Source organism: Theobroma cacao, chromosome 8 (genome assembly GCF_000208745.1).
Source record: "Theobroma cacao cultivar B97-61/B2 chromosome 8, Criollo_cocoa_genome_V2, whole genome shotgun sequence".
Classification (NCBI taxonomy): Eukaryota; Viridiplantae; Streptophyta; class Magnoliopsida; order Malvales; family Malvaceae; genus Theobroma; species Theobroma cacao.
This window is the reverse complement of record NC_030857.1, coordinates 1,356,398-1,379,513: the sequence shown is the minus strand read 5'-3', so window position 1 is coordinate 1,379,513 and position 23,116 is coordinate 1,356,398. Positions and strand designations below refer to the sequence as shown.

Genomic DNA, 23,116 nt, shown 5'->3' with positions numbered 1-23,116 from the left:
TTTCGTATAATATGAACGAATTAAATGTTATCATATTATTAATAATTAAAATTTAAAAGTAATTATTATAAAAGAATTTTTATTTTTACATGTTTATGAAATGATATTTTGCGGTTAAGTGTTAATGTAAAAATATTATATATTAACTGTATATATCAATTATAAATTTATAAAATATTTATTTTTATTTTACTAATTTTATTAGGGGGTGTGTCAAGGACACGTTTTAGAGTTACCATATTAAATTAATATTTTGTGTCAATATGTTGAAATTATCATGGACCGTTGTAATTAATACAAAAATATTATCATAAATAATATCTTTAACTAGGACAAAATCTCTAATTTCAAAGATTTCTATTTTCTAGTACTTATTAGTAAAAGAAAAAGTACTAATTTGAAAAAAAATTCAAAATTAAAACTGGTAAATTACCGAATTAAAAACCGCCAGTAAAATGCGGATAAGTAAGGAAATGGAGAACAGGAGAGAATCGTAATTTTGGAAAACAGTTCAGATGTTGATAAACGGCGTAGATTCAATGCAGTAGGGAAGAGGGAAGGGCTTTTTATACTATCCGAGAAGGAAGAAAGAAAAAAAAAAAAAAATCTCTTATCTCCTGCCAATCTCTCGTTCCTTCATCTGATCCCCACCTTGTCGGTTTGCATACTCTGCAAGCTCTCTCTCTCTCTCGTCATTTACTTTGATCTTTTCTTTTCTGTTCTTTGTTGTTTTTACTACTTTCGATTTAGATCTTTAAAGAGTCTGTTGATATCCCACATAGTAATCAATCAGGGACTTTCTTTGAACTTCAGAAGATTCGTGATTCTCGAGAAACTTGCTCTGATCGCTGATCACGAAGCGATCTTTCATTGTTGATCTGTATAGTTATAGTTCCTGTTTTGGAAACCTTTATCAGGTGTAGATTATTATCTGTAACCTTTACTTTAATCGATGCTTTAATTCTAATAAACACTTAACTTATTCTTGGATTGCAGGATCATCAATAGTCTTTGATATAGAAAGTTTTTAATCTTATTTTTGGATTGTTGCTGGTTTCTAATTTGGGAGCTCAAATAAAAAGAATAACAACTAAAAAGTAAAACTGTAAATTTCCTTTTGTAAGTATTTTCTATTTTTATATCATATCTCACAAATATAAAAGAACCTAATGAGGCATAAAGTCATCTATTTGTTTGTTTTTGTTGTGGGGTAGGTGGTGAAAGAGGAAAGATGGCTTCCTTGCAAGGACCGGTGATCTGCCCTGCTGTTCGGAGCAAACAAGTTGGTGTTTACACGCTGCCAGTGAATGGGCCTTTTCCGATGGCAAGGTTGCATAGAAGTGATATGTGGGGATATAGAGGGGTAACCGATGGAAAGAGTGAGGCGCGTGCTATTTCACGTCAACTCAAATTACGAAAGTGCAGGACGACGGTGCACTGTAGTTTCAGTTCATCATCAGATGGGAATGGAAGCATGGCTGAGAATTTCAACGAAAACGATGAAGATTATGTTAATTCTAGTGTGGTTGAAGCTGGTATGTGTATGCTAAGCTACTGGCTAATTCGTAGTAGTTTTTGTTTTTTTGTGGGTTGTTTTTTGCTACCTTTGAATATGTATTGAATTGATGATAGGTGGTAGTTATTAGCTGATGTATTTGAAACTTATCTCGTATAGTTGAGGTGAGGAGTGGAGCTGATGGATTTTCGATCAAAATGAGGGATGGGAGGCATTTAAGATGTGTTCATAACAATCCTCAAGGTGGTCATCTGCCAGATTATGCACCGCATCCTGCCATTGTGTTGAAGATGGAAGATGGGACCGGTCTTCTTCTTCCGATCATTGTTTGTATGTGATCTTACATGATATTGTTAGAAGATTTTTATTTGACGAATGTATAATTGGCTCTGTTTATTACTTCTCCAGTCATGTTTGATGTGAATTGTGGTTTTAATTGCAGTGGAGATGCCAAGTGTGTTGCTCATGGCGGCGGTGCGCAATGTCCACATTGTAGGTTATCGTTCTCTCTCCCCCATTGAGTCAGGATTGTTGTTTACCTGTCGTATCGGATCTATTGGATTCAGACTTCTGCCTTGGTTTTCTATTGAATATGAATGCTAATATATGTTTTGGCTATTGGTTCCAGGCTAGACCTACTATGTATCAAGTGGTGAAGGACATGGTTGACAAGATGGGCTACACGGTATGATTCCTTTCCTGCCCCAATCCCTCTCGCTCTTTCTCTCAAAAAAATGTTAGTATCATAATACCACTTGGATTACTAAATGCTGCCATTTCTATCTTTTGGACATGTCTATACTCCTTTAAGATCTGGATTGTGAATTTGTGATATTTATATTGTTCTTTTGCAGGTTAAGCTTGTCAGAGTTACTAAAAGAGTGCATGAGGCCTATTTTGCTCAGTTGTACCTCACAAAGGTATGTTTTTACTCCACTGTGAAACTTTTGTTGACTCTTTCTCTTTCTTGCTCACTCCATCACAATTTTAGTGCATTTCTCTGACTTGCAACTGTGGGATATTCATGTAGAGTAGACTTCCCTGACTCGTGTTGGATGTTCTCACAGGTGGCTGATGAAACAGAGTCTGTCAGTTTTGACCTTAGACCGTCTGATGCCATCAACATTGCCGTGAGATGCAAGGTATCCTTTATGTGTTATTATCTAGTATGATTGTTTTTTTTTTTTACCAAATAGTCTTTTGAAGCATTTGACTGGTAGCATTGGAGCATCTCAATTGTAACTGTTTTAGAATTACATTTGCTAGGTTCATCAGGTACTACAATCTATCATGAGAAGGTCTAAGATGGATACTTTGTTGGTCCTTTTTGAAGCATGCGACATAATGCTTTAAATTCTTGCTAGGTAGTATTTTCCAACAGCTAAAACATGTAAGATGGTTCAATAATGCTAATTGATGGCTTCAAAGGGAATGCATAAGATATGGTTTTTGACTGTCCCGAATTTCTATGCCAGTTTAATGATCGAGAATACCTTACATTATGTTAGGACATTGTCAGAATTTTTTTCTCCTTGTTTTATGTACTGGTATAACCTGGAAAAGTGGTAATGATCCTGGAAAATTGGCTTTGTCATTGTTGTTGATATGATTGCAGAAATGCTTTATCTTTTGCAGAGAATTATTCCTGTGGCTGTCTATACTTTTGCTTATTTTCTTGCCTATGATGACCGCATATTGTTTTTCTCTTTCTGGTTTTTTTTGGCCACTTAAACTACATCTTCTTTGTGAAATATGGTTTTAACATAAATTTTTGTATATCTATTTTTTGTTTACTTTCTAGGCTGATTAAATGCTAATCCAAATGTGAAAGATTTTCAGAAATATGACCTTGGAAGCCTACCTGATGTTCTCTGTAGGTACCTATACAAGTGAACAAGTACTTGGCATACAGTGATGGGATGCGAGTGATTGAATCTGGGAAGCTATCAATGCAATCCCCAGCTTCAGATGTCGTAGTAGTTACTGAACTGGACCGGTTAGTCTTAAAACAATTGGAGATGGTTTTTACCTTTTTATTGACGGAATTAAACGTTTTAACATGTGGAGGAGATTCTTGTTTTTGAATTTGAGAATCTAGAATGCGACGTGATTTAATTAATGGTTTCAGGCCAAGCGGTCAGCGTTGTCTCGATACAGAGGAGTTCAATATCGTGCGTGATTTAAATGAGGCTATTATTCAGGAACGCTACAAGGATGCTGGTACTCTCCCTTTCTCTACCCGCCCATTTATGTTCCATATTGCTTGTCGCGTAAAAAACCTAACCCCTGACCTAGAGTTGAGTTTCTTGTGGATGCTTCTTCTGCTGGCAGCTGTGTCTAATTTTGTGCATCTAATTTCAAGACACAGCTTGAATCATGATCCAAAATGAACTCTATTAACTATGTTGACTGACGTTTAATCATGTCAAGATCTTGGATCTTCTAATATCTATAAAACCATGTCTTATAAATTAGAAATGATTTATCTTTTCTTGTTAATATTAACACATGTATGATTCTGATGCTTGCTGACAGCTGAGTTGAGAGACAAACTTGGTCAGTTTCGGATTCAAAGGAACTTGAGGAAATATACATAGCAGGTGATGTTAATAACTTGAATTAGGTTGAATCTTGAAGGTGTAATTGTTCCTCGCCTGTCTCCCCCCTCCCTTCCTTTCTCCAAAACATTAACAAGTTACTCATTTTTGTCTCAGTTGTTCCTGGTGATTTAAATTGTAAATAGAAATTATTGTTGGAAGCTCTAAACTGGCAAGTGGCAACATTCACAGGAGCAATCACTTGTCTCTTCTTCTACCAATATGTATGTAACAAAGACTGTGAATATATGTACAGATACAGTTAAATATGCTGATGTAATGCTGTAGGTGTGGTTGGTTTATGCTTATCAATTTATCATTGTGCTACTTATTGTAGAACAAGACTTCCCAACAATTAACGGGTTTTATATTTAATACATTTCCAAAATGTAATATATGTTTATTATTATTGAAATTATAAAATATTTATTCACTAACGAGTTGATAATATAAAATTGATAAATGAAGGAGAAAACAGAGTTAGCGTAAGGTTGGAAGGCAAAGTTGTAAATAAAGAAGGCACGAGCTGGGTCCTATCAAAGCGTAAAGATAAAGAAAAAGATATAAAAGAAGAAACTCAAGAAACACCTGCCCTTAAAAACAGAATAAAACAGGGAATAAAGCAAATTTAAGGCGCCGACTGGACTCTGTTACCCGTCAGCAAATTCCCGCCAAGGCCAATTACACGCGGCAGGTCATTATCTCGCCACCTGTCAACTTTTTTTTTCCAAAGTAGGATCCATCCATTCTTTTCAACTGCCTAACAGACAGGAACATATACTTAACGACAGTCGGGACCCCTCCTCCCCCCCTATCCCTTCTCTCCTCTGCGTTTCGTATTCGCTCCCCCGTCGTTTGCTTCGCCGATACTAAATATTGCCACTCCCACCCCTTTTTTTTTTACAATCGAATCATTGCAAATTTTTTACGCTATTTATTTGTCTTTTTCTTTTTTTGTTTAGCCTCGTCGGTTCCAAAGATTGAGTCCTTTGAACTTCCGTTCTTTTAGATCCTAATAGTACTCTTTATTATTCTCGTTTATTTCAGATTTTATTTTCTCTCGTCTGTTTGTTTTAAGTGATCGCAATCGTGTTCTTGATCGTTGGATGCTTTTTGTTTATTGAACCTTTGAACATGTCTGGTCCTCTCGATCGTTTCGCAAGGCCTTGTAAGTGATTTCTCTTCATGATTCATATTCTCTGCTTTCTATTTTGAAATTCCATCATTTTTACTTATTTTGTTCTATATTTTTATGAATTCTAGGGTTTTTTTTTTGTTCATATTCGTTTTCTTGATTGTTACTGCTGTTCGTTGCTGGAGAAAATTCATTTTGAATCGGCTTTAGAGCATCGTCGATGAACTTTTTCGATTGCTATACAGGTTTTGAGGGTACTGGTAGCAATGATGAAAGGAAAGATAGGAAATCGGATTTCGAAATCTCTGAAGAGGACAGGAAGACTAGAATCGGGAACCTCAAGAAGAAGGCGATGAAGGCGTCGAGTAAATTCAGACGATCACTTAAGAAGAAAAGTAGGAGGAAAAGTGATGGTCAAATTAGATCTGTTTCGATTAAGGATATTCGAGATATTGAGGAGTTGCAGACTGTTGATGCTTTCCGTCAGGCACTAATTGCAGAGCAGTTGCTTCCTGCTAAACATGAAGATTATCATATGCTACTTAGGTACTCAATTTAGCTTTTGAGATTGTGATCTTCTTTGCTTTTATGAGTAATTGCTTGAACAATTGTTACTGTTGACAAAGATTTTTCTATAAGAAAACATGATGCAGGATTGGTTTAGCTAACTCTGTGTTTGTGCGAAGTTCCATCTCTGAAATAGGTGTTTTCTTGCAGATTCTTAAAAGCAAGGAAATTCGATATTGAAAAAGCAAAGCACATGTGGGATAATATGATCCAATGGAGAAAAGACTTTGGTACTGATACTATTTTGGAGGTGATCTCATCTAGTGATTTTATCTCATCTTATTGCAGGAATGTCCCACATCATCTTGTGGGATCTTTGTTAGTTACTATATGAAATATTTGCCTATATCATAAGTTTTTAAACTCCTTAGTTACTGTATTAAATATTTGTGTTTATCATAAGTTTAATGACATAGCTATAAATTTGTTTTTCCAAGTTGTTTATTTACTTATTGCCTGGTTTTATATGGAGCAATGCTGACTCACTTTCTAAAAAATAGTTAGTATGATTTAAGCAGGATTTTGAATTCAATGAGTTGAATGAAGTGTTGAAGTACTACCCTCAAGGTTATCATGGGGTGGATAAGGAAGGAAGACCTGTTTACATTGAATTGCTAGGAAAAGTCGACCCTAACAAGCTTATGCGAGTAACAACTTTGGAACGATATGTAAAATATCATGTGCAGGAGTTTGAAAAGTGTTTTGCAACTAAGTTTCCGGCTTGCTCCATTGCTGCAAAGAGACACATAGATTCCAGCACAACCATTTTGGATGTTCAAGGCATGGTATGTTTCATGTTGTTTATTAGATTTTATAGTCTTCCTTGCCATCATTTTATGTTTGGCCTAAGTAGAGTTTATTACACTTGCATGTTGCTCATTGCAAGTCATTTTTCTTCTTAGGGCTGTAAAAGCTTTAGCATGTCTGCACAAGATCTTGTGAGGCGGCTGCAGAAGATTGATGGTGATAACTATCCTGAGGTATGTTGTTCAAGGTGCTAATATACTTGTGTATATGTGAAAATTGCTTGTCTTTACAGTAGAATAGAAATTTTTCGGGAATCAAAATCAAGGTTATGCATTTCCTTGAATTATCTTTCCTCTGCAGACTCTGTACCGAATGTTTATCATCAATGCTGGTCCTGGTTTTAAGATGATCTGGAGGGCTGTCAAATCTTGTCTTGATTCCAAAACAGCTAGTAAGATTCATGTAAGTTCAAAATCTTTGTAGTGTTTGGCCTTTCTGTATTCTACACTCCTCAGTTGATAAAAGTTACCTTATTTTTTTTGAAATTTCTCTCAGGTTCTTGGTAGCAATTACCAGAATAAGTTGCTTGAAATCATTGATGCAAGGTAATTAATTTTTTGGTTGCATACATGTTGGTTATGTACTGGCAACTAAAGCCTTTTGATATCTTGAACTTTTTTAGTGAGTTGCCACAATTTCTGGGAGGTTGCTGCACCTGTGCTGATCAGGGAGGTTGCATGACGTCTGACAAAGGTCCCTGGAAAGACCCCAACATATTGAAGGTTTGATATGCACTCTGTGATTAAGCTTGCCCTGATTCTCTGATCCCTTTCTTTTCAGTGTTATCTCATATATGTTTTAAGCAATATGATTGTATGTCTTCATGCAGATGATTGCCAGTGGTGAAGCACTATTTTCCAGACAAATTGTGACAGTTTCAAACAGTGAAGGAAGGATAATTGCCTATGATAAGCCACGTTATCCTGTGGTATGGTCCACTAGATTTGTTTTTCACTGTGCACATCACACCTTCTCAGCTTTGAGGTTTACATTGTTAGAATTCAGTCAAATATTCTCTAATCTAGATCTGCTTTCTTACTGAGTCAGATAAAGAGTAGTGACACATCTGCAGGTGAGTCAGGATCTGAAGTGGAAGAAATTGCTTCTCCTAAGACAACTAGAAGCTACTTACATCCAATATTGGCTCCTGTTAGTGAAGAGGTAGGCCATTGCTAATTGTGTTGAATGATTATGTGGCATAACAGGATTTGAATTTTGATTCACAGTTTAAATATCATCAAACACCAGGATAGTCTTTTTGTCTATCCACGTATGCTTCACTTGCAAGTATATATGTGGATGATTTGCTCACTTCACAGATCATATTCATAAAGTAGCACAGTAACATCCTAAGATGGCTAAGTGGGAGTATGGTTACAAATACAGTCTCACACTGTAAATTCTTCTATCTTAAGTTCATTAACAACATACCATGATATTTGTATAGGCTAGAATGGCTGGTAAGGTGATCTCTGCTGGTGGTTCATATGAGTATGATGAATATGTTCCCATGATTGACAAGGTTGTGGATTCGGAATGTGAGATACAAGTGTCCCATCAGAGTCCATATAGTTCTGAAGGTTAGTGATATGAGCTTGTGTTTCAACGTTAGTTTTTTAACTCATGCCAATATGATGAGAGAAACTATTTTGTATACTGCATGCCATCTCAAGTATGAACGGAATGTTCTTGATTGTTTTCCAGCTTCTACTGCAGGATCATCATGCATGTAAATATGTTTGTTTAAAGCAAAATTTTAATGTCTTTGTCATGACCAGAGGTTTTATTTGTTGTCCATATCTTCATGCAAGACATGGTATGAAGGTCAAGATTTATTGAGAGATAATCAATCACCCACAATTAACAGAATGTTGACAGGCTATAGACATCTCTGTTCTCTTTCTCTCACTTACCTTTTCAAAGCTCCTTAGCTCATCATCACAGATTTAATCATGTCATGAGAACACTATAATCAAAACCAGAGCTCGATTATTTCTTGCCATCTTTTTCAATTTATTTGACTTTGATGAAGTCTACTGGCTTTAATTGCAGGGACTCCTCTGCCACTGGTAGAGCAAACACCAAAAGGAATTTATGGTCATATTGGTGCAGCAGTTATTGCCTTCTTGACCCTTTTTGCTTTTATCCGAACAATGGTGTTGCATCTGATGAAGAAGCAGAGTGTGACTGATTTGACACGTAGTACTCCTGACCAGCATGTTGAACCGATATACAAGGAGGAAACTCGTCCCCCTTCACCTGCTCCAAGATTTACCAAGGTAGACCTCCTGTCATCTGTCGTAAGAAGGTTGGGTGATCTAGAAGAGAAGGTAGAGATGCTACAGTCAAAGAGATTTGAGATGCCTCATGAGAAAGAGGAGTTGTTGAATGCTGCCGTTTATCGTGTGGATGCTTTAGAAGCAGAGCTAATTGCTACGAAAAAGGTAATTATTCTTGATTCCAGCTTGAGTACAGATGGTTTCTTTGATGCCACCACTTCTTATTTGATTTAAGGTCACGGCTAGCCTTGAGAAGGCATTTCAAGCCTGTCTTGATCTTTGTCCTCAACTTTCATGCTCCATTAAATGAGTCAAGCTTGACATGAGAGATCTATGATGATGCCCCTTGTTATTCGATTTAAGGTTTTCAGTGACAATGCATGTTTTCTTCCATTTGGGCATTGCTGATTGTGCTTTATATACCTGAGCAGGCTCTTCATGAAGCTTTAATGCGGCAGGAAGAACTCCTTGCTTATATAGATAGTCAAGAAGAAGCCAAGGCTCGGGTAAGTCGAACACAATAACTCTCAACCTGATAATACATGCAAACTAATTCTCATCAGCTATCTTTGAATGCATCATGATGCAGAGAAAGAGGTTTTGCTGGTGAAAATGTGATTTCTGTATCCAAAAGAAACTATATGGCGGAATTTTGATCAGCACAGCAGCATTCAATACTGTACCTTCAAGATGGACAGAAAACTACCTTTATATATATATATATATATATATATATATAGAGCTTGTTGATTCCCGGTGATATGTTGCAATCACAGAGGGGAATGCAATGTAAATAAAATACGATACAGAATATAGCTATTGTAGCACATAAGATGGCCCATACGTTTGTCATCTGGACCGGACTGGTGGCTGGTTGCTTCTTTTTTTATTATTATTATTATTTTTGTTTTTTTTTTGGGAGGTTTGTTGCACATTTTTGAATGTTGTAGTAATATAATAGATAAAAATGGTGTTTTATATTGTATGGCACGTTTTCACATTTCATATATCTGGTAATTGGAAATTGAAATAAAGGGGTATACATTAGTACACGATTTTTCCACAAAAAAAAAAAAAAAGGAAAAGGGAAAAGGGTTTTTCCTTTTCTTTTTGTTGGGTAAGCCCAACGCCCTTAACCCGTAAGCCTTGAGAGGAAGTAATCCGCAATAATCCAGTTGAGGTCGGTGACATTTTGGGTAAATAACAACATTTGACCTGACACCAAGACCGCCGGCGTTCCAGGCAAAAGGCAGAGCAACTATTACTGTTCCCAGTTCAACTAAACTTCTTGAATCTCTGCATAGTAATAACTCTTTTGATCTTTTGTTTCTAAGTTTGAAAATTTCGGATCTTGGGTCTCTCGTTCTTCTCAATGTTGATGCGAATCTATGGTCAGAGGAACATACTTTTCTCTAAGGTTTGTATATGTGTTATATGGCTTACTTATCTTCCTCAGCGTTCTTACTTTCGATTTATCTAAATTATTGGTGTCTTTCATTTTCAGGTTCTTCTGGGTTGTCGCACATATACAAATGGGGTTTCTGATCTTATCTCTGGGTCTGCATCATTACGATTTTTAAGGGGTTTCGACGAGTCTGCAATGCATGGATTTTCTTCAATGCCGGGTGATAATTTAAGGAGTCTGCCTAAGAGTGATTCCCTGAGGAGTTACCAAGTTGTGGTGGCTGCAACTCGTGAAATGGGGATTGGAAAAGATGGGAAGTTACCATGGAGATTACCTTCTGATCTCAAATTCTTCAAGGAGCTTACAATGACAACATCAGATCCTGAGAAGAAGAACGCTGTTGTAATGGGTAGAAAAACCTGGGAGAGTATTCCACTTGAGTATAGACCTTTACCTGGTCGCCTAAACGTTGTCCTGACTCGTTCCGAGAGTTCTAAGATTACAACTGGAGAAAATGTTGTAATATGTGGGAGCATCTCATCAGCTTTGCAATTATTAGCAGAGGTTCCTTACTGTTTATCAATAGAGAAGGTGTTTGTCATCGGAGGTGGCCAGATATTCAGGTAGATTTTAGTTACAGTTGCAAATCGTTGGTTATTGATGAAAGGGATATATATGATGTTTTATACTGCAGGGAAACACTTAATGCTCCAGGTTGTGAAGCCATCCACATTACTGAAATTGATACAAGCATTGAATGCGATACCTTCATTCCAGCTATTGATTTGTCTTGTTTCCGGCGGTGGTACTCATCCAAGCCATTAGTAGAAAATGGTATCCGGTTTTCTTTTAAAACCTATGTTCGTGTGGGAACTGCGGCAACTTTGTCTCCTTTAACTAGTGAAGTTAAGTCTTGTGGGGATTTAAATTCTAACGATTTTGATGTAAAAAACTCTACTTTCTTGCCAAGGATGATTCTTGAGAGGCATGATGACTAAATATACCTGAGACTCAGCAAGAAATCATCTCAAGTGGTCTGACCGGAGAGATCAAAATTCAGTTGCCCAGGTAGTCTGAAACTTTGGTTCTTTGCATCTTCTGTTCTTAACCTTACATTTTACCTTTTCTGTTCTTGCTGGTATTTAAATGTGAAAATGAGCATCACCATGTTGGGAGTTTGCAGATGCAATTTAATCTTTGGATATCTTTTCATGTTGCAGGATGTTCTGTTGTTTTCTCCCTGTTCAACTGGATATTTTTCTTCCTTTTCTAACGTGAACAAATGTTTTTGATACAAAGTTTTCTTGTCCTGTGAATGCAGATTTTGAGGATCAAAAAGCAGAAGAAAGACATATATTCATTATTGCATCTGTGATGCATATCAGAAGCTAGAAAGGAACATAGGGTTTAGAATGGTTGTAAAGGGAAAAGAGATTCACTGCCCTTTTTTTTAAGCATTGAAATTTCTTTCTTTGTTTTTCCTGAGGTACTGATATATATGCACAATACTTTGTACACAATTTTGCTGCTATGAATTCTGTTACTTTTCATATTAGATACCCCAATTTGAATGACAAGACATTGGTTTGATGCTGTAAAATGGTTCTGACATGATGGCTTCTAACTTAAGGAAAATTGCAGGAACTCCCCAGAACTTTGTTCAATGTTTAAACATCCCAGCTTTTGCCTAAACTTTGTTCAATGTTCTAACTTTCCTGCAGCATCTCAGCTTTTGCTCTGTCATGTAGGAATTTGATAAGGCCTTGAAGAGAAACATCTTGATCTTCACTCTTCATCAGCTCTCCTGCAACTGCAGCTGGTGTTGCCTGAACCTTCTCTAACAACCCCTTGATTTCCTCAAAAAGTGGATGATGTTGAATTTGCAAATAATTAGAAGCAAGTGCCCTGAAACCGCTAAATGTGCAATAAGTCATATGGAGATGCATGTCCATGCGTCCTGGTCTGAGCAGCACTGGATCAAGACTGTCCTTGTGATTGGTTGTGAACACTATTATCCGCTCATCTCCACAACTTGACCACAATCCATCAAGAAGTTCAGTAGACCCGAGAGAGTAACCTGTAAGTTAATATCAATGTCATCAACTATTCAACACGAATTAGGAGAAGAAATTTTCTTTATTGATGCATATATCTTGTCATCTTCAGCAGAATATAGTGAACTATCATTGTTCTCAATGACTATTATAGAACGATTACCTGTACCTATCAATAATCTCCTCAAATCCGAGTTGCACTGAACTTCCTTTAAATCCAAATTATAAACGTCAAACTTGAGATGATTAGCCATGGCAGCAACCAAGCTTGACTTTCCAGTTCCATATAACAAATACCCATGCGTCCATGCCTTCCCTACTCTCCTGTAAAACTCCTTCCTTCTTATGAACCTGTCAAGATCTTCTATTAGTGCCTTCTTCACTTCTGGATCCATTGCCATATCAAAAGTTGCTGGATGATCAAGATTGATCGTACCCCAATAATCTGTACCATTGTAATCAACTGTATGAAGCTTCAGAGACTTTTTCTCTTCTCTAATCTCTTTTGCTTTGTGAAGAATGTATGGCAGGTATGAACCCAGCACCATCTCCCTATGCTTCTTATGGAAACTCAGCTCGAAGTATTCTTCTTGTCAGAAACTGACTTATAATTCAGTGAAGAAAACAGTACCCACTTCAACTTCACACCATTGTATACATCAACCAGTTCTTGATTCTTATTGTTAGTCACTTGCAATCCTGTCTCTTTCTCGGCCTTGTTAGCCTTAACCCTTTGGCTCGACGATGACAACTTCTCACCCAAGTAAAGGTTAGCGGCATGGAAGATCTTGGTTAGCAGTGAGCCCATCAGACTCTTCAATGTCAACCGTGAGGTGAGAGGAGAAAGAGGAGGAGATCTTTCGAAGACGAGAAAAGAAGTGATCCTTGATGGAATCTGGGATGAAATCATTGGCAATGGTTCGTAGGAGAATGGCTGAGGCGGTGAGAGAGGCAGCTGATGAGAGAATAGCTTCGTACGAAGGCATTGTCTTGATGGAAACGCACATCTCTATTTCTTTCTAGTAGAGTATTCTCAGGGTTTTAGGGAGGTTTTCTGAATTATACACGGGCTTCGGAACCAGAATTCTCTCGGCTTTGGAGTCATGGACCAAGCGTCACACAACTGGCCGCCTTTCCAGGATATTGAAAGGAGCCCACAAAATCAAAGGCCCATATATTGGGTAGCCCAACAATCGGCCCACAAAGCATTTACCTTGAAAGCCCTGCCGTGGGTAACTTTACACTCTGAGACCATGTCAGTAACATCAAACTTTTTCAAGTAATTTTTTTAATCGAAATTCCTTAAAATGTAGTTAGACAGTTTCCGGGATAAAGGACTTTGGTGTCTTATTCATAATTTTATTTTATAAAATTTTCAATTAATTTCACTTTTACTGTTAAGTTATTTGTTTCTATTGTCAAGTTTTTAATTGATAATATAAAACTAAACACGTGATACAAGTGAAGTACCAAGTGGGGATCGATCTGTAATTTCGAATTTTTTCATGTAGTAAAACATCAGCTGAAATAAAAGAGAAAATGGTAATTAAACTATTCAAGCCCACTAAATTCTTTTATAGATGCAAGCAACACTAGTAGCCACCTAAAGTGAAACAAAATTAAAACATGTGACGATCTCCTTCCAAAGTCTTTTTCCTTGAAAACAAATAGACAATTGAATCAAATGAGCTTTCATGTTGATATCATATATTGATTTTGATTCATCAATAAATATAGACAGCTTTCATGGATTATATCATTATAACACTTTCTTTTTTTCTATTATCAAATCAACATCTCAATTTTGTATGTATAGTGACCGATCCATTGTCGGCAATCGGGATACATTTGTGGTTTTGGCCTAGCTAGCTAACCCCCTTCATTTAATTTATTCCCAATTTTAGAGAAGGAAGAATATGTAATTTCATGTGCCCCACCGGTCCAATTTGCTACTATTATTTTTTTTAAGGATTTTAGGGTTATAGAGAGAACCTAACATCGTGATCCACTGGTCACATCCGTGCTAACTCTAATTAAACCTCGATGTTTTTATCATTGTTAATATTCTTATTAAAGTGTTATTCCTTTTTATGTTTTAAAATGTATATTTAATATATTATCATGTATAAATTATATCCATTATCGATAAATTAAAATTAATGAAGAAACAATTTTGGTCGATTTTATTTAATAACTAAATTTTTCGTGAATTATCATTAACATAATATTTGAAGCAATCTCTAAATTATTTAAAAAATTTTAAACAAATCTTATTCTTCGAGTGCTTTCAAGTCAAATAGATTATTATGATTAATAATTAACTAATTATCTCGAGTCAAAATATCATTTGTTATCTTATATTCACATGATATTAATGTGAATGATGAAAAATATTACCTGATTATATTATAATGTTATATTAACATGACATGTCAATATATCGCATCAACGTCATATAATAGAAAATGATAAAATAACATTTTGATTGATCAACTATTAATCATAATAACTTATTTGACTCAAAATAAATAACATAATAAATAAATAAATAAAATTTTAAAATAATTTAAATTTTTTTAAAAAAATTGTGCCATTATCATTTAATTATTACATGTTGGTCCAAAAGGACAAAGTTGCTTGGGACGGGACATGACATCCCCATGCAAATTGCAAAGGACAGCCTTAGTCAGCACCATTTCACGCACGTCCTATAATATAAAGGTCACTCTTTTGTCTTTTGGTTCTCCTACGTTTTAATGGCAGGGGACCCTACAACTACAAAGAAGGATGGGTAGTTTCTTCAGAGTAATTGCAGCGGCTCACCGGCCTTCAAAGCAATTGACTCAGGACTTTGGGATTGTAAAACCAACTGCTTGAAACAGTTGAAAACAGTAACAATCATTGCCATTTGCATCCAACATGCCTTGGCAAAAATCCAAGGAAGGAAAAAGATCATTCAAAAAAAGAAAACAAGCAACTTTAAATATTCTAAAATTTGCAGAAGACATTTTGGTGGAAGCAATGACGGTTTCTGGTATACTAGGAAAAAGTTACTGTGCCTTATCTTTAGCTGCTGCAAAAGGAATGGAGTTCCTCTTCTGAATTTAGGGTTCTTGGAATCCATGAAACTAGAATATAAATTTACAACAGACGCTAAATTGTGGAATATGGAGATGTTAATTACAGAATGGAACAGTAAGTGTAAAGATCATCGCCCACAACATACCAGACATCACATTTATGGCACGTCTTTGGGGTGTAAACCACAAGATCTCTCCGGTCATCCTTCTTCTCGACCTTCTTCTCATCCTTCTTCTCATCCTTTGCAGCTGCTACACTTACGATCGATGCATGTTTTCGGAATTTCCTGACCTTCTTAATGATCTTAACCGGATCAGCTTCACCTGTCACAGTTACCGTATTTTTGGATGGATCGAGGACAATAGAAGTTATCCCGACAACGTCAGAGATTACCTTCATTACCTTCTGCCTGCACCTTGGGCAGAGGAGCTCCACTGACAGGATAGTTTTCTGCACCAGAAAAAAAGGAGTCAGACTCTGCAGTATTTTATCTAATCTCAGAACAGACATTCAATCCAATGTCATGTGAGCACTAAAAGTACTGTAGGATGTCAGTGCAGGGAGAGAATGGCAGAGCAGAATGATGAGTCAAAAATTAAATGCATAACAGAACAAACATCAAATAGCATAAAGCTATATGGGAGCTAAGTGGGTTTCAGGGGAAAGGAAACCTTTGACATGGTTTTGAATAAAGCACACACTAACTACAATTGTATAATGTTGAATGAGAACAAGCTTTTCCAGGATAAAGTAATGGATCCCAAACTTGCTATATAGTATAAATTGTTACTACTTCTCTCAACTTCATTTGATTACATGTAATTTTAAAAGTGTTTTTGAGTACGGTTTTTCCTATGCTTTCGGATAGAAGTTTGGTTGGAAACTAAATGGACTGACAGTGTTAGTTGGTGACAAGTAAATGCCAGTCAGAAGGTTATTGATTGGGTTACCAATGGCATCATGCTCATTAAATGTGAATTTTTTACACACCCAAACACCACACACACAGTGACACAGGCATAGAAACAAAAACATGGCTTCATTATTCTCACTCATAATGACCTTGAATCAATTTTGAATGTAACATACCTATGTAGCACTTTTCCTGGCTCACAAAGTAACTCCTAGTCATTAAGGAAAACTATTCTAATGCTAAAAGTAAATCATACAAGCAGTAGCTCATACATGTATGACATTGATTCTGTGAAAAGTTCCAGTAGGCTGCCCAAACAATCATTTATACAGAGTAGACAGTCAGATGCTTTATTTGAGGATGTTGTTAGAGTAACCAGATAGAACATTGCATTCTGATTGCACAAGGCTGTCAATCCTAGGACCTAGAGTTTTTCAGTACAACTTTAGCAGGGTTTTCTATTATTAGTAACATTTGGGAAGATGAGAGAGTTTGTGTGTGCGTCAGTGGCAGGTCAAACTGAATGGGCAAAACTAAGACTTGTACCACTCATTTAGGTCCTTTTTAACCCAAGCCTTCAACTATAAAATACTTAGGAGATTATAAGAGGAAGAGAACTTGACCAATATGGTTCAAGCAAGCCTTCTTGGCAGTCTAAAAACCAGCTGATTTTATAGTAGAGATGGCCATTCAGCAATGAAGGCAAAAGCTTAAACTTTCTAAGCTAACAAAACTGAGACCTGAAATAGGAAGTTGTTTTATCCCACTCAAACATTAATGACTTTAGGCTGTGATGTCAGATAATTATTCCCCATAATCATAGGCAAACAAAAAAAAAGAAGCACAGGTCGTTGTAGGCAGGCAGTGGACTAGAAGTTTGAGGCTTGGAGTTGCCTTGTCCACACATCCAAAGTAAGTTTAAAAGCAGGAGTAAAGGGTAGTCTAGGAATTTCCTTGAATCGAAAAGACAAAGAAAGGTAAGAAACAATCTCCAAAGCATTAAAATGGCTTTCTAATAACAAAGTCTGGAATTATCTGAACCTATAGCAAATTACATTGAAGTATAGAACATATATACCTGGCAAGCCAAAAATATGTCGAAGTTGCAGACATATAACTCTCGTAACTCAGAGTACCCCCCTTCAATGGTCCAAGCACTTTAGAACTGGCATCTCCAGCTGTCCAGCTCTGATTGGACAAAAGGTCTACAAAACTCCAATATAAACTACACAAAGGGGAATAACTTCAAAGGAACAGGAGACAGAATTGCACTAATTTGGCACATATGCAAGGCCCCAAAACATCGTAGAGCTTTCATATCTTCAAATCAAATGCTTGTATGATTACAGGCTTATGGCCGAGGAGACCATAGACCATGGTAATTAACCTCACACAGAAGATTAGCTCAAAATTAAAAAACAACAGAGCTTCAAGCTGTCTAGAAAGATGCACCACTTTGTTAAAGAAAAAAAACTACAAACATTAATGTTATCTGAAAATCAAGGTCCCCTTCATATCTTCAAGTAGTTGTTGTAAGAAGTTTATTACGTTAGATTCCTTCACATGCAAACATTACACAAAATAATCAGGCTTAAGAAGGAAATAAAGAAGGGAATTGATTAGATAGGTTTTCACACAAAAATTCTGCTTTTCAATAAGCTTTTAAGCAAGAGTACATTTAAGAAAGTCAGCTAATAACTTCAACATCACCACAAGATACCAACAAAGTTCCCACTAGAAACAGTAAATTTAACATCCAGCTGTATGAATTAATTGGGCACGTGGGCTCAAGATATAATGGCAGTGAGTAGTTGACACATCATTTTCCCTGTTAGCCCAAACCCTTATGGTCTGTCATTTTTTCTTTCTCTCCTGTTAAGCCCCCACTAGTAAATGGTGAGAAGATTTTAACCAGTTCTCCCTCTGAAACCAGATGAGAAATGTATGTGTGGTAGCATTACAATTTACAAATTTATAACATTGCAAGAATTCAAATGCATTAACTCTCTCGAACATGATTAATTATCTTTCTCCACAATACTAGCCGATAAGAGCTGAATACAAAAGCAATTCAAAGGAAACGTTTCAAGTTCAAATGGAAAAAAGGTCTTGCATAGCCTCAGCATAGATGATTCTTGACAACTTAATACCTCAAAAGTGGAAGGTGATTTTACTTCAAGGGGTTGAGAATTGAGAAATATTATAGCTTTACAAAACACAGAGAGAATTTATGTCATAGACTAGAAAGAACAAAGTATAGGAGTAAAGATTTTGGTAAATCATCAAGTAACTGAACTCTGGTAAGTGTAAGACAAACTGCATAGCGAGTTACAGAGTTATGCACATGGTTTATCTGATTTAAAGGCAGTCCATGTTACATTGGTCATTGCACAACAAATTGGAAAAAGGATTAACACATAGGTAAATCTGATATAAATCAGTGAATATCCAACTGCTGTAAAAGTAGAGGATCATTCAGTTTCCACATGAAAAGGAGGGAAACGAAAAAGAAATTAAGTAGTATAAATCTTTAAGCAAAAGATACAGACAACAGATTCCCCAAGAAAGGGAAATCCAAAAGCCCCAAAAAGAGGTGAAGGAAGAATTTGAGCCTAAAGATGAGCAATACCCATCTGCACTTTACAACCTTTACTTTTACAACAACAGTTTAGGAAACATATAAGAACTACTTGCACTTACCAGTAGAATCTTCAATAAACAAGTTGTCTCAGAGGCATATCTTTCATCTCGATACACTTCCATAGGAATCCATTCTAACAGCTTTATCTGCTCGATGCTCAGTTTTCACCTTCTGAGAATAGCAGCTAACTATCTTCTTATCTAATTTGTAATAGTACTCCATTTTCTTCAAAGGTTTCAAATCCAGATCAATGAAATACACCTAGAAATTTGCAAATTAGATAAAATATATATGTAGGAAGAGACGAAACCTTGCCACAGAGGACTTTGATTTCAGCCCAAAAACTTTTCCTCAATATAGTAAAAGAAAGAGCCATATAGTTTTTCTAGGTTCATTTAAAGATTGAGCAAATTAGAATAGCTCCTGAGAACATTTTAATTTCAAACCATCAAAAAATTTTGAATTGAAGTAGTTTTAAACAACAACCCAAAGCATGCAGACAAAGTATTTTGAGCAATTTCATTCAAATGCTATGACAATACTAAATAATTTCAGTACTAACAATGAACACTGAAACTCTATGACAATGGCAAAGGAGCTTACCTTGTACTCAAAAACCTGGTTAGTTGATCCTAGATATACAGAATTTTTAGAGGACCCTGATTGTAACTCTCCATCTTCCTTTGGTCTAAAACTAATCATCAAACTGCAGTCCTTTGCAGTTGCAGCCATCAAATAGTCCTTCACAATCTTCAAGCTTTCATCTAACGGAATGGAGTGCAAGGAGGTATACTGGTGTGATAATTTGTCATTACTTAATTCTCTACAAACCGCACAAGGTTGAGAAATTATGTTATAATAAGCATGAATCGCCCCTTCAATGTCGTAAGCATCAAGCTTCTGAACTTCAAGAAGTTGATCTAATACTCCACAAGTATAAACTGTGTCAGCAACAAGCTGTATAAAACTTGTTGTGCGCAGGCCATTATCTGCCTGAATGACACTCTTAAGTGCATCTTCAAAGGCCTCACCAACCAGAACAGTGGTGTTGTCTGTGCCACCACCTGAGCCCCCAAATACACGAGAACCATTCAAAAATACACGGAAATTGTTCTGAGGAGTGGCATATAGTGCTTTGATAGCTTTACAGATCCTGTCTCTGGATCCAGAGAATAGATCCAGTGGATTATATTCACTATATTCTGATATCTGTAAAGTAAATATTTTTAGAAACTGTCAGAATCATTAAAAAAGTGAGAATAAACATATATATCAACAAAATGGCCATATTAGGTAATATATTGTGGGGGGGGGGGGAAGGGGTGGGTTGATGCTAGAATAGACATTCATCCCTTGCATGTGGAATAATTAATAACCTAGCTCCAACAAACACCCAGTAATGTGAAGAAACAAAAGTTACCTCTTGTTTATGCAACTTCAGTGCTTGGTGCATTCTGAACCTAGTTATGATTCTTTTAAGAGCATTTTCTTCAGCTATGAATCTTGAAATTGGGAGAAATCCACATTTGGGCTACTTTATGGAAACGAAAGGAAGGTAAAACTTAGTAGAGCAAACAAAAATGTATAACGCACCAAAAATATAAGTTGATCACACAAATAAATTGAGGAAAATAGGCATAAAAGAAATCCACCTTTATCTCAACGGTTACACATGGTCCACCTTTCAGAGTACCTGAAATGAGGAAAGTGCAATGATATAAAAACCCAACAGATTCTTTGCTATTTCATAAACTAATTTAATCATTTGCAATGGAAATCTAGGTTCATATTTGTTTAGATTTAACTACTCATATTCTGACATATGAGATAAGTTCTAGGAAAATGAAAAATGCAGAAGACCACATACACGTCTATTAGCTGTTTTCCAGCTCCTGGATTTTCACACATGAATAACATTGCATGAGTATGAGATAGCAATCTAGTCAACAAAATCACATTAAGAACAACAATGCTTCAACTGGCCAGTTTGCACAAAGTAATTTAAGATATACAAATTTCCAAATAAACAATATACTGAGAGCTACTTCCAAATCTGTACTACCAGGTAAACAGTTTGCAACCTACATCCTAGAGAAAGTATGTTCTGCTAGTATGTTCGCTCCTATAAGGATAAGACTGGAAGGCAGCTAGAGACCTATCACCTATGTACAACATGGGAAAATACATCACACTAGATCAGGAGAAGGCGAAATTACCATTTGGAAAGACTGAGTGATCGGATATGATCAGCGCAGTATCACGATTTGCATCAACCTGTGATGAATCCACGCGCCAAGCGGGCCGTTGACAAATCACATTGTTATCAACAGACTCGAGGAATTCCTTAGTAACACGAACACGTATCTGCCAAACTCAAAGACCAAGAATCCAAAAATCAACCACCTTAACTTTCAAGCATAAGCAATTATATAAAACCAGGATATTTATATATTTATATACCCCAGCATCAACATGTTTTGGGCCTAACAACGGGCTCATGACATGCTTAACGTAAAGTTGCTCAACGATCTCTCTGTTTGGCGACGCCGTAAGCTCCATATCTTCTCGCCAAAGGAGCTGCTCCTGCGTTGTTAAAGATCCGTTTCCGTTCACTCCATTTTTGTCGTTCCGTGGTGACTTTTGTATTCGCATCACTTTCCCGATCTTATTATTTTATCAATAAAATTCCAAACAAAAAAAAAAAAGAAATAAGCAACGAAATTGAATAAAAACAAATTCAATTTTCTACTCCACTTTCAGTTTCTTAATAGATTCAAAATTCTCAAAAAAAAGAAAAAATCGCTGGAGGAACCTACAAATGCGGGAGATGATCCAGTGTAAGCGAGAACAAGATTAGCAGCTCCTTCCCCTCTATACACCCAATCAACTGCATCCTTTTGCTCTAAAACCACTTTCTCCATTTATCTAAGGCGGCTGCGATTCATTCACCAATAAAAAGCATAATCAAAAATAAAAACAAAAAGCTAAAATCCAATAGTAAAAAAAAAAAAACTTAAAATGCATTCTGTACCAGATCGGAAAATCTAAGAACAATGCGATTAAAGTAAAAGCACTAAATAATCGAGAAAATCACAGCCGAAAAATCGGAAATAAATTGCGAACAGAAAAGAAGGCGGAATTTTGATTTTAATAAAACGTAAAGGGTGTTGGAGCTATCTTCTTCCTTTTTTTTTTTTTTTGAAGAAATAGAAAAAAGCGAGACTGCAATCAGTATTAGCGCAGCTTTTAGTTTGACTCAATAAAATAAATTTAAAAAATAAAAAAGAATTGGCCGCTTTTTGCTGAAAGTATTGGGAAACGGGGATGTGGATTTATGTGTCATTTTACCCCCAGATAATTAAAAAAGTAGAGAGAATTTTGGCAATTTGCCCCTTTGGATTCGAGATTCCTGGAACGACATGGAATTGTAAAAGTCGATGCATAAAACGACAATTCCTTTTCTCTTTTTTCTTTTTGGTGGATCCAAAAATGGAAAAATAGATTGCCTTTTTAAGAAGTGAATTGGGATGGGGACAGTCCGAGATTAAGCAATAACACTAGTATTATTATATTTGTACTTATTTTATTTTATTTTAAAAAATTTTAAATATTATGAAGACTAAAAAAATAAATAATTATAACAACACTTTTGATTTACGAAATAAAATAAAAAAGAAATATAAATTAGTATTATTGAATCGAATCATAAAATCCCAATTTACGCAAGAATATTTTGCGAAAGCACGAGACTAGCGGTAGATAACAAAGATTCTTATAGCCTAAGGTATTGGCCTTAAATGACGAGAATTATTGACAGCAAATAATTGGGCATTAGGATGAGGAATAACATACAAAAGAAATTCCAAAATAAAATAAAAGGTAGTATTATTCTTTTAAATCTTATCTGCAAAGGGGGAAAATTAGCACGTTTTATTCCTAATAGCTTAGAGCATGACTTTTGGAGTTGAAATGCTAAGCAAAAGGGGAAAGAAAATAAAAAACACCCAATATTCCCTTTTATGTCATCAAATATGGTTGATTGAGTGGATGTCAAATTCGTAAACTTTTTATTCGAGATTGAAAAATTTTATCTTGCGTATCGAATCTCTCGAAACTCAATT

At 36.0% G+C, this 23,116-nt stretch overlaps 5 protein-coding genes and 1 pseudogene across 10 annotated transcripts; 3 read left to right on the top strand and 3 right to left on the bottom strand.

The window, feature by feature from the left end:
- On the top strand, positions 562 to 4,492 carry LOC18591435 (bifunctional nuclease 1). 2 transcript variants are annotated; one of them, XM_007017549.2, is made up of 11 exons: positions 562 to 917; positions 1,215 to 1,535; positions 1,676 to 1,846; positions 1,959 to 2,008; positions 2,145 to 2,201; positions 2,371 to 2,436; positions 2,584 to 2,658; positions 3,394 to 3,512; positions 3,645 to 3,736; positions 4,052 to 4,116; positions 4,231 to 4,492. In XM_007017549.2, the coding sequence occupies exons 2-10, from the start codon at positions 1,232 to 1,234 to the stop codon at positions 4,111 to 4,113; spliced, it is 996 nt and encodes a 331-aa protein (XP_007017611.1). In that variant the 5' UTR covers positions 562 to 917; positions 1,215 to 1,231; the 3' UTR covers positions 4,114 to 4,116; positions 4,231 to 4,492. The 2 variants fall into 2 exon arrangements, with proteins under 2 accessions (XP_007017611.1, XP_017981302.1); XM_018125813.1 differs by having other exon boundaries at positions 569 to 654.
- LOC18591433 (phosphatidylinositol/phosphatidylcholine transfer protein SFH8) lies at positions 4,905 to 9,883 on the top strand. The gene is made up of 14 exons (XM_018125812.1): positions 4,905 to 5,281; positions 5,494 to 5,794; positions 5,966 to 6,065; positions 6,334 to 6,600; positions 6,718 to 6,795; positions 6,923 to 7,024; positions 7,118 to 7,167; positions 7,245 to 7,344; positions 7,452 to 7,550; positions 7,670 to 7,783; positions 8,070 to 8,202; positions 8,675 to 9,066; positions 9,333 to 9,407; positions 9,491 to 9,883. The coding sequence occupies exons 1-14, from the start codon at positions 5,248 to 5,250 to the stop codon at positions 9,509 to 9,511; spliced, it is 1,866 nt and encodes a 621-aa protein (XP_017981301.1). The 5' UTR covers positions 4,905 to 5,247; the 3' UTR covers positions 9,512 to 9,883.
- On the top strand, positions 9,972 to 13,745 carry LOC18591434 (bifunctional dihydrofolate reductase-thymidylate synthase). Of its 3 annotated transcripts, none has more exons than XM_018125816.1 (5): positions 9,972 to 10,318; positions 10,406 to 10,929; positions 11,021 to 11,374; positions 11,628 to 12,385; positions 12,879 to 13,745. In XM_018125816.1, exons 1-3 carry the CDS (start codon positions 10,274 to 10,276, stop codon positions 11,025 to 11,027), a joined length of 576 nt encoding a protein of 191 aa, XP_017981305.1. In that variant the 5' UTR covers positions 9,972 to 10,273; the 3' UTR covers positions 11,028 to 11,374; positions 11,628 to 12,385; positions 12,879 to 13,745. The 3 variants fall into 3 exon arrangements, with proteins under 3 accessions (XP_017981305.1, XP_017981304.1, XP_017981303.1); XM_018125815.1 differs by having other exon boundaries at positions 11,001 to 11,374; positions 12,055 to 12,385; XM_018125814.1 differs by having other exon boundaries at positions 11,001 to 11,374.
- LOC18591432 lies at positions 11,988 to 13,382 on the bottom strand (annotated as a pseudogene).
- Positions 15,320 to 16,369, bottom strand: LOC108663126. The gene is made up of 2 exons (XM_018126169.1): positions 16,113 to 16,369; positions 15,320 to 15,891 (listed from the first exon to the last, which is right to left on the bottom strand). Exons 1-2 carry the CDS (start codon positions 16,119 to 16,121, stop codon positions 15,541 to 15,543), a joined length of 360 nt encoding a protein of 119 aa, XP_017981658.1. The 5' UTR covers positions 16,122 to 16,369; the 3' UTR covers positions 15,320 to 15,540.
- On the bottom strand, positions 17,439 to 22,323 carry LOC18591431 (inositol-pentakisphosphate 2-kinase). Of its 3 annotated transcripts, none has more exons than XM_018126167.1 (9): positions 22,027 to 22,323; positions 21,812 to 21,929; positions 21,456 to 21,659; positions 21,212 to 21,359; positions 20,648 to 20,688; positions 20,416 to 20,526; positions 19,599 to 20,204; positions 19,055 to 19,256; positions 17,439 to 17,579 (listed from the first exon to the last, which is right to left on the bottom strand). In XM_018126167.1, exons 2-8 carry the CDS (start codon positions 21,914 to 21,916, stop codon positions 19,098 to 19,100), a joined length of 1,374 nt encoding a protein of 457 aa, XP_017981656.1. In that variant the 5' UTR covers positions 21,917 to 21,929; positions 22,027 to 22,323; the 3' UTR covers positions 17,439 to 17,579; positions 19,055 to 19,097. The 3 variants fall into 3 exon arrangements, with proteins under 3 accessions (XP_017981656.1, XP_017981657.1, XP_017981655.1); XM_018126168.1 differs by lacking the exon at positions 17,439 to 17,579 and having other exon boundaries at positions 18,773 to 19,256; positions 19,599 to 19,825; positions 20,027 to 20,204; positions 22,027 to 22,322; XM_018126166.1 differs by lacking the exon at positions 17,439 to 17,579 and having other exon boundaries at positions 18,773 to 19,256; positions 22,027 to 22,322.

Bases quoted from the DNA above. Each gene is read 5' to 3' on its own strand.
- LOC18591431 (XM_018126167.1), bottom strand. From the start codon at position 21,916: ATGGAGAAAGTGGTTTTAGAGCAAAAGGATGCAGTTGATTGGGTGTAT. The intron at 21,660-21,811 runs GTAGGTTCCTCC...TAAAATAATAAG, and splicing joins CTGGATCATCTCCCGCATTT to ATCGGGAAAGTGATGCGAAT. The intron at 21,360-21,455 runs GTATATAAATAT...TGAGTTTGGCAG, and splicing joins CAAAACATGTTGATGCTGGG to ATACGTGTTCGTGTTACTAA.
- LOC18591435 (XM_007017549.2), top strand. From the start codon at position 1,232: ATGGCTTCCTTGCAAGGACCGGTGATCTGCCCTGCTGTTCGGAGCAAA. The intron at 1,847-1,958 runs GTATGTGATCTT...TTTTAATTGCAG, and splicing joins TCTTCTTCCGATCATTGTTT to TGGAGATGCCAAGTGTGTTG. The intron at 2,202-2,370 runs GTATGATTCCTT...GTTCTTTTGCAG, and splicing joins TTGACAAGATGGGCTACACG to GTTAAGCTTGTCAGAGTTAC.
- LOC18591433 (XM_018125812.1), top strand. From the start codon at position 5,248: ATGTCTGGTCCTCTCGATCGTTTCGCAAGGCCTT. The intron at 6,066-6,333 runs GTGATCTCATCT...TGATTTAAGCAG, and splicing joins GTACTGATACTATTTTGGAG to GATTTTGAATTCAATGAGTT. The intron at 8,203-8,674 runs GTTAGTGATATG...CTTTAATTGCAG, and splicing joins GAGTCCATATAGTTCTGAAG to GGACTCCTCTGCCACTGGTA.
- LOC18591434 (XM_018125815.1), top strand. From the start codon at position 10,274: ATGTTGATGCGAATCTATGGTCAGAGGAACATACTTTTCTCTAAG. The intron at 10,319-10,405 runs GTTTGTATATGT...TTTCATTTTCAG, and splicing joins GGAACATACTTTTCTCTAAG to GTTCTTCTGGGTTGTCGCAC. The intron at 10,930-11,000 runs GTAGATTTTAGT...TTTATACTGCAG, and splicing joins GGAGGTGGCCAGATATTCAG to GGAAACACTTAATGCTCCAG.